The following is a 10115-nucleotide window of genomic DNA, read 5'->3' as shown; positions in this document are numbered from 1 at the left end:
TATGTCTGTCAATGCATTGTGACTTTGGGGGAAAATAATAGCATGTGTTTTGTTAAAAATTTAACAACTATATTTAGTTTTTGTTCTGGAAAAGTAAAATCAAATCAATTCCTCAACTCGTACTTTCGGAAAGCATAAAGTATCAGACATTGCTGAGAACACTACTACAGGCACGTAGCTTAAGAAGAAGGAAAGCTAAGAAAACAGCCATGACGTTGTCAAGTGGCTAATAGAGGTTAGAAATTTGGTGTACATTACCTTATGTAATCTACAAAGCAACCTGCAAATTAACTAATTCAGAGGCATTTTGGCTTCTGCTCTAAAATGATTCTTCAGTGGGAAAAGAATATGGATCAGACTGGAAAAACAGTCTAACGATACAAGACATAGACCTAGCTGTGATACTAAATAGCTATGTGCCATTGGCTTGATGAGTTAAATTCTTTGAAATCCATTTCCTCTTCCCAGGAACATAACCTATTTACTTCTCTCAAAATTCTATAAACATGTACATAATGAAACAACATGAAAGCATAAGCTATGACAGAATTCACAATCATTTAATAAAGATTACTATAGTTATTTAACTTTTAATGCTCTGCACTTCTGGCTGGTCTGAGAGATACATTTAAGTTCATTGAGTATTTAGTTTAATGGAGGAGGTAAGATCCAATACATAGATTGGAAGCATTCCAGCAGAGATGGGACAATATAATGATAACTGTAATACCGTATATAATGGAATAGTAGACTATTACAGATCTGGCAGAGATAAAGATCCAAGTTTGAGTTGTATAGGTTCTTGTTCTGTCTTGGGGACCCTATATACTAACATATAGACTAGTACTAGACTATGTACTTAAAAAATTGTTCAAAAAATTGTGAAAAATATGTAGATGCTTAAGCTCTACACCCAAAAATTCTAAATTAGTGCATAGAAAACATTGGTCACGGAATATGAATTCTAAAAGAAAGTAAGACAGCAGAAAAGAAGGAAGGAAAGAAAGAAAGATAATATTGATAGGCAGCACAATTGTGAACAAAGGATTTATAAACTAAATGCAATCTCAAATTATCTATATATTTAATGCAAAACTAATTAGAATTGTGTGTTTTTTTGCAGAAATCAATGAGGCAATTATACAATTTACAAAAAAGGCAAAGGATCTAAGATAGTTAAAGCAATTTTTAAAAAGAATAAAGTAAGACTCATATAACTTGATTTCAAGATTTACCACAAAGCTGAAATAACCAAAAGAGTGTGGCACTGGTGAAAAGATACACATCCAGATCAATAAAGTAGATTAGAGTTTTCAGCAATAGATTCACACAAGATAGTCAATTGAGTTTTGAGAAAGTTGCTAAGGAAAATCCATGGAGGATGGATAGTCTTTTTTTTTTTTTTTTTTTAACGAAGATCAATATGTTGAGTAGCCTCATTTCACAAAAAAGCGACACTGACTCATTCTTTACATCATAGATAAAAGTTGTCTCAAAATGAATGTTTAGGCCTTAATATAAAACCTAATCCTCTAAGATTTCTAGAGGAAAAAAATAAGATATTTATGTTACCATGGGTTAGTCACAAATTTTTGTAGAAAACAAAAAATACATGAACCATTGAAGCAAAACAAAATAAATTTTAATTCATCACATTTAAAATATCCTTTGTGAAAGACACTGTTGAGGGAATGAACAAACCAGAGACATGTACAAAATATTTGCTAAACAGCTTTTCAACAAAGAACATGCATCCAGAATATAAAAAGAGCTGCAAAAACTCAACAATATGAAAACAAAAGGAATGATACAGGATACAAAATGGAAAGAAACTTGAGCAGACACTTCAACAGAGAAGATAAACAGATTGCAACTAATAACATAAAAATGTTCAACACAATTTGCAATTAGGAAAAAAAATTTTCAAACCACAATATAATCCCATACACCTATCAGAATGACTAGAATATTAAAAATATAATAATATATGACAATACAAAGTGGTGACAAAAATGCAGAGCAACTGGAGCTCTCATCCATTGCTGATAGGAATGCAAAATGGTGCAGCTGACACAGCAATCTCACTCTCTGTTATTGACCCAGATAAAAGAAAGCATATGCCTACACAAAGACCAGTATGACAGTATTTGTAACAGCTCTATTCACTATTTCCAAAACTGGAAATAATCCATACGTCTTCCAACTCTTAAGTGGATAAACTAACTGTGGTACATCTTTAAGGATGGAATGCTATTCAGCAATTAATAGGAACAAATGTTGATATTTTCAAGTAGAAGGATGCATCTGAAATACATCCTACTAATTGGAAGAAGACAAACTGAAAAGATTACCTGCAATGTGATTCCACCTATATCACATTCTGGACAAGGAAAAATTGTAGCAATGGAGAACACATCTGACACATCTGTTGTTGCCAGAACTGGGTCAGGAGAGGTGATAGAGTACTAAGTGGTAAGAGGGGAGTTTCTTAGGATGATAGACATGCTCTATACTATGATTATGGTTACACAATTGTACATGTCTATTAAAATTCATATAACTGGTACCTATAAACGGTAGATTTTCTGTATCTATACTAAAATTTAATAACCCTGTCTATAAAAATCTATTACCTAAATTAATCTTTGCTTCCAAATAGGGTAATCTTTAAAATGGAGATAGGAATGAAACGACTGAATAAGGGAGGTCTGGGTCTTGCCCAGGTTCTACTTTTGAGTCTTGGTCTTGTTTACAGTGTTCTGTTCAGTTGAAAATTCATAAAGATGTACACTTATGAAATATGTACTTTTCTATATGTATAGTTTCTTCAGTAAAATTGAAAAGTATTCAAAATTTTATCTTGTTGCAAGTTATCTAACACACTGTATAAACTCCTGTTACTTCAATGTTCTTTATAGAGGTCTGTCATTTTACTGATAGACTCATTAATGAGATAGTTATAAGTTATTGCTGTGTTAATTTTATGTTTGTACAAGTTAAGTTTTTATCATTTTGAAAATTATAATTTAGTACCTTAGGGATGTCAGTTTCTATCAAATCTCAATTTTCTTTCTTTACTTGAAATCAGGTTTTTCTGTATCTATCTTCTTTCTCTTTCCTTAAGTATACTAACTATAGTGACTACTCTCTCTTGTATTTTAATAAATAACTCAATTTCTGAATATTTATTTATTTTTTACTTTGTGGTTTATTATTTTGAGTTCTCAGAATCATCTTTTCACATCCTCCTTATGTCTAGTCATTTCTTTTCTCACATATTTGAGTTTTGAAGATTTAGTCATTTAAAAAATGTTTGCTTTCTATTATTTTAAAATATGTTTACTATGATATTCCTTTGCTTGCTTTATGGTCTTATTTTAAGCTCTGATTTCAGTAATATTTGGAACATTATTTTGAGTGTTTTTGGTAATTTAAATACTATTATGTGGAGTTCAATAGCAATCTTTTTGTTCCTTAAATGTGTAAATGTGATGGACATTTTGACTATCAGAAGAAGGTACCTCTGAAGCTGAAGATACATCAAGGTCTCTTTTCCAGTTTTATGCTGAGTGAATCACTCTCATGTTTTTAAGATGTCCTTAAAATATGATTATCTAGCTACTTAAACTCTCAGAGCAAAGCTTGTTTCAAGAGAACTTTCTACCTACTGTTTCTCGGGTCCAAACAGATCTTACTTTCCAAAGGAGTACTCTGCACTTGAGACAATATATGTTGCTAAAAGAGTACTTTCTGAGTCCCACATCTTCCCGAAGACACCCACCTGTTGAAATTTTCCTTCCTACTGTATCTGCCCTACACATTTGACATACTTATCAGCACTTTCCTCCTCTAGGTGACCCCCTACTTTTCAAAGGGAGCATGTGCTGCGTAGTTCTGAGATTTTCAGTGGTCTGTAGCACCATTTTAGTCACTTGTGACATTGGATTGAGTCTTGGTAGGGCTGAGGAGTATCTGGAAAATTGAAGAAAAATAAAAATTCTACTGGGCTTACCTTTTCTACCAATGTTAAATTTCTCTATTTCAGTCCGAGGCATGTATGTGTGTGTGTGTTTAAGTGTGTGTGTATGTCAATCAATTGATTGACAGATATGTTTTATTTAATCTGAGTAAATTCTCAATTGTATTCAGAATTTATATAATTGCATGACTTGTAATGTCCTACAGAGCTTTAAATTTTTGATATCTTCTCCACATTTCTACGACTTTTTTTACTTTTCTCATTACCTTGAAAAAGAATTTCTGATAAGGTCCAAATGTATGCTTTGTTCATTTAAACTACACACTGCATAATTTGAACAGAGTAAAAGTGTAATGAATTTGAATGACTATAAATCCATCCGCTAGATTCTGCAAGACATATATTGTGATTTTACATTATTATAGTTTACCATATTTACTGACGTTGCAATATAAAATAGCTGATATTGCCAGGATGAAGACATTGATTTTCAGAGAAGTTAGTGCTAAGCCCATGTCAGAGCTATAATACAAAAGTACATCACATCTCTTAAGATTTCTTATGTAGTGTCAAAACATATATTTTTTCTAAAGGCATTGTTTTACACCAGAGACCAAATAACTTGATTGATTTTTTCAATTCATTTTATAAATATCAAAATGCATTACATTATTCCAGAACCATTTCCTTTTCAATTATTGAGTAAATCACCATGTTGCTACTTATAACCAGAAAATAATTGGGGGATAGGCCTCTTGAGGCATCTCCTTTGGGTTTTATCAACACTTGGGTACATGGATATAAACAAATTAAACTAATCATACTCATAGTGTATTTAAACCTGGCTTTGCTGTTCCACAGGTAAGAGAAAATTTCAGACCATTTGCAGAATATTTTAGGAGGTGGGACATAAATATCAAGGTCGAATGGGTTATGAAATCTTCAGCATTCACCCCTTTAGTTCTTGCCTGTTGCATAGGTGAATAGAATGTATTCATCACAATCCAATTTATGCAGAGTCTAAGAACTGAAAAAAATAATTTCTGAATTAAAACAAAGAAAATAGAAAACAGAGAATTTATGTTTATAGAAGTAATGAGAATGCACCAAATAGAGTGTATGTTTTCTTTTTCCTGATAGGAGAAGACAGACTAGATCAAAGTAATTAAATCAGGATATTTATGAATAGAGGGCAAGAAAATATTTGACCAATTCAAATACCTGGGGGCTTATATTTTGAAACAATGAGAAAAATAGTAATTCTTTGAAGTTTATTTTGCTAGCTATGTGATGTAGAAGCCACTTCAGATTACTGCTTATTTCGTAATGTTTCTCTAGTCTTAATGGCTTAAAAAATATCCAAATACGTGAAAGATTGTGTTTTGTTTTATTTCAGTGGAGGAGTGATTGGGGAATTAAGTTGCAGAATGATGTCTTGCTATAATAAGTATCAGTAAAAACGGTGAAAAGTGCATGCACCATAAGAGAGATCTAGGATGGAATCTTGGCTTTGGTATTTATTAGCTGTGAGAGTTGCTATAAAGGTGAAGTAAAATAATGTGTGCAAAAGTCTGTTCCTACAGCTCCATAAGTGGTTGTTATTTTGCTCATCTTTTGCAAACCTAGTGTTTCAGTATTGAACCCAAAATATTTTGGAGTGTCCTGCCTTCTATTGAGGTTATAATTTTGGAAGTGGCTTTACATTAATTATAAAAGATAATTCCATATTATTAAATTCTTCAAGAATCATAGTCATTTTCTGTTGTAATTCTGAGTCGTTTCAATATGTATTAATATTGATTTATTCATGCCCATATAACAGAAATGATGGTTTTAAGAGAAATTTAATTGAAGTGTTCAACCTTGTAATTTTTCATTATCTTGTTTATCCAATGCAAAATTAACCCCACTGCAGTGTGGCAAATGGGTTTGTGGTGATCTGTGTGTGGTTTTTTTGTTTTGTTTTTTCATTAACAGATCATACAATTCACAAAATTCCTTCATTATCTAATGCAGGCACTTAAAGAGTGCATAGAGGAAAAATCATAATCATAGTTTAATTGATTTGTTTTGATCTGGTAGAAGAATGTACATATAAATAATCACAAAATATTTATTACATGAGCTAAAGAATGAAATATCTAGTTCAAGGCTCTGATCAACTATGTTTTTCAATGATTAAGTCATAATGTTAGCGTTGTGGCCCAATATTTGCTAATTTATAAAAATAAATAGATGTGATGACAGAAGTGAAATTTTATGAGCATCTTAAATCTATATCTCAAATTGACAAATTTAAAGGAAATTGCTTTAAAAATTCATTGTTTCACATATTTAATTAGTCTGCCTGGCGTTGTGTTATTGTGTCTGCTTTGTCATTTAAATTTATTGCTATTAGAAAGAGGAGTAAATTTTGGAGGGAAAATATAATCTCACAGGTGGCTTTTAATTAGCAAGCTGAGTAAAGAGCACAATCAATCCTATGTAATTTTCCTTGTACTAGGTTATCAATGAACTGATGGCAAGAATTGTATTGGGATTGAATTTTTTCTTCTGACTCCTAAATGCATTAAAACAGAGATTGATTTCAGTATATTCAGTAAGGTTTGCTTTTTTTCTTTTATTTCTATTTTTACGTTATCTACATAAACTCTTGTCTGAACCTCCCATTGGTTGATATTCATGCCATCCGTCCCCATGGCTTTTTTAAAATAAGAAAAATGTAGTGTGGGGTTTCCCGTCAATTCGTTAAGAATTTTTCTAATGAAAAGATATATTTAGAAGCATCTTAGAGTATTATAGCCACTCAAAAATATTCAGTTAATAAGAATAAGTGGTTTGAGTGTCCTAATTTGTTTTGACGTATCTTTTATATCCAATATGTAAGACTCAACCTAAATTCTGCCTTTTATGATGTCACATATGAGTATTTTTTATTTTCTCTGCTTTTAATCTTTCCAATACTTCTATGAAAAAAATTTCTCCTGATATTGACAATTCTTCTAAGGAATCCTGACTTCATCTTTCCCAGAAGATTGTTGATTGTGCTTTCTTCTCCTTCCATCACTATTTCTAATCCAAATGACTCTTTCTCTTACTGGTGGGATCCACGTCAATGTATTGAATTTAGGTAATGTACTATTTAAAATTGTTTCCAGCAGATATGTGCCCTCAAGACATACTCAAATTTTCAAAGGGGGCATATATAAAAATAAAATATAGATATAGTGAATAACTTGAAGAAAATCTATTCTCCAGCTTGTGCTATGCTTTGGACTAAAAATGGAAATTTGAATTCAGGTTCAGGTAACACTTTGACTACTAATTTGATTATCAGTGGGACAATGCAGAAATGATTTCTTCTGTGCCTTCTAACTTTAATTTTGCTCCTATTTATTTACTCTTAATGCTGTTTTATTTCTAGATGTAAATATTGTTTTTTAATTGTTGTATTTTTGATTACTAATATTTATCTGTTGCTTTTAGATAATAGTTACTTAGCTGTTATTTCACTGAGTCCAAAATCAACAATATATAATCAAGTGTAATATTCTGAAAGAAAAATCATGTTTGTTATTTTTTCCTATAATTCCTTCATTTTTACCATGGAGTTTTGAGAAAGCGGAAAAACATAGATTATCAAGAATTAAGATTCCAAAAACGATACCAATGACCAAATATTTACCCACATCAGACAAAATACTAAGTATTTGAAAAACAAATTAAATGAAACATAAGTTGTCCTATAATTTTAAATTCAATCAGAGTCCATCTTCGTAAAAAAGTCTTAATTAGCTCTTTTCAGGATAATGTAATGGAGTTGGAAAAATTTGAGAGAGATTAACTCATAAAATATTACAATTCACTAGGCTTTTAGACTGTCAAACAAATCTAATACAGTATTCTATTTTTAAGTTATTTTTAAAACTAATTTTGACACAATTTGACTTTCAATCATTATTCTATTGTTTTGATCTAGACATTAATGTCATGATTATATAAGGAAATGTTTTAGCTGTTCACTTTGTGTTTCAATGGTTTTTAATAGCAAAACAGCTAATAAAATTCAGTGTTAAATTAACCATTTGACTTGATGGTTTTAAAAATCACATGAGTTGAGCTTGTGAGTAAAACTCAAATCTTCAACTTGATTCTGTAGATAGTGGCATCAAGGTCTGAGCCATCATCTGTTACTGTGTCCTGAAATGCTGCTGGGAAATTATGCATTGCCAAGAAATAAATATGAGGACCTAGGTTACTTTCCCTGAGACAGAGTATTGCTAAGTATTATCATAGCAATATGAAGTATAATTTTACACGTTTGTTCCATGAGGTGTCAACATGAAGAATGTCACTGAAGTTACTATATTTGTACTGAAGGGCTTCACAGACAAGCTTGAACTGCGAATCATCTTGTTCTCCCTGTTTCTGGCAATTTACCTATTTACTCTGATGGGAAATTTGGGACTGGTTGTATTGGTTATTGGGGATTCTCGGCTCCACAACCCCATGTACTATTTTCTCAGTGTGTTGTCATTCTTGGATGCCTGCTATTCCTCAGTTGTTACTCCCAAAAGGTTGGTCAATTTTCTATCGAAGAATAAAGTCATTTCATTTTTTGGATGTGCAGAACAGATGTTTCTCATAGTTACATTTGGGACCACAGAATGCTTTCTCTTGGCTGCAATGGCATATGATCGCTATGTAGCAATCTATAACCCTCTGTTGTATTCAGTTAAGATGTCACCGAGGCTCTATGTGCCACTCATCGTTGTTTCCTATGTTGGTGGCATTTTGTCTGCTTCAGTGCAAACAGGGACTGCATTTACTCTAAGCTTCTGTGCATCTAATGAAATTAGACATGTCTTTTGTGACATTCCTCCTGTCCTTGCTATTTCTTGTTCTGACACTCACACAAACCAGCTTTTAGTTTCCTACTTTACAGGCATTATTGAGATAATTACTATCCTGATTGTCCTGGTCTCCTATGGTTTCATTCTGTTGGCCATTCTGAGGATGCATTCTGCTGAAGGGAGACAAAAAGTCCTTTCCACATGTGGCTCTCACCTAACTGGAGGGTCAATTTATTACGGAACAATCTTCTCCATGTATGTGAGACCGAGTTCCAGCTACTCTTTGGACCAAGACATGATAGTGTCAATATTTTACACGATTGTGATTCCCATGCTGAATCCCATCATTTATATTTTAAGGAACAAAGATGTAAAAGAGGCAATGAAAAGAGTGTTTGGTGAAATTGGGTGTATCAATAAAATATATTTTTCACACTAACCATTAAATTGAAAAAAATTAAGAGTGATGTTCTTTTCCTCCGTAACAAGAATTTACGCTAAAAATGTTTTGCCTTAGTTTATTAATGTCTTTCTATTCTTCTTAGACATTTTTAGATAAAGATTATAGTCATACCTCCAGCTGTGTGGTTTCATCACATGCAGAAAAACTGTGTCATCTCTTTGCTTCTTACCTAAGTCATTCTCAGATATACACACACATACATACATATGTACAAATATGTATATATCCACATGTGTACATGTATGCTGATACTTGTGTTATTTTGTTAATGCTGCCATAACAAAATATCACAGATTAGTGGCTTAAACAACAGAAATTTACTTCTCACTGTTCTAGAAACTAGAAATCTGAGATCAAGTTAAAGGCAGGGTTGGTTTCTTCTGAGGCCTTGTCTTTTCCCTGTGTCTTCAGCTGTTCTTTTCTCTTTGAATGTCTATTTCTTAATATTGTTCTTATAGTGATATCAGTGATATTGGATAAGAGTCCACCCTAAAAACTTCATTTTAACTTAATTACCTTCAGAAAGAACTTATCTCCAAATATAGTCACATTCTGAGATACAAGGGTTAGGATTCCAATATATGAATATCAGTATGTGTTATATACATATACATTTACACCCAGAGAGAGTCACATATACATGTAATCCTTTCTTTAAAATGTATCATATTAACTTTCATCTCAATATGAGTCAAATTGGATAGGATCCTAGGTTACAATCACAAGTACTTTATAATTATATCAGACAATCTCAACCAAATACCACCTAATCAACAGCAAAACTAAGCTGACATATTCTCATAGCCCTTTCTATGGAATC

At 32.0% G+C, this 10115-nt stretch overlaps 1 protein-coding gene across 1 annotated transcript; it reads left to right on the top strand.

Annotated features, from left to right (window-relative positions):
• The first annotated feature begins 8320 nt into the window (after positions 1-8320).
• Positions 8321-9271, top strand: LOC106844117 (olfactory receptor 5T2-like). Its single transcript, XM_014861423.2, has one exon. The coding sequence runs from the start codon at positions 8321-8323 to the stop codon at positions 9269-9271; it is 951 nt and encodes a 316-aa protein (XP_014716909.2).
• The last annotated feature ends 844 nt before the right edge of the window (positions 9272-10115 follow it).

Source organism: Equus asinus, chromosome 17 (genome assembly GCF_041296235.1).
Source record: "Equus asinus isolate D_3611 breed Donkey chromosome 17, EquAss-T2T_v2, whole genome shotgun sequence".
In the NCBI taxonomy this organism is placed as follows: Eukaryota; Metazoa; Chordata; class Mammalia; order Perissodactyla; family Equidae; genus Equus; species Equus asinus.
This window is presented reverse-complemented; position numbering and strand designations above follow the sequence as displayed.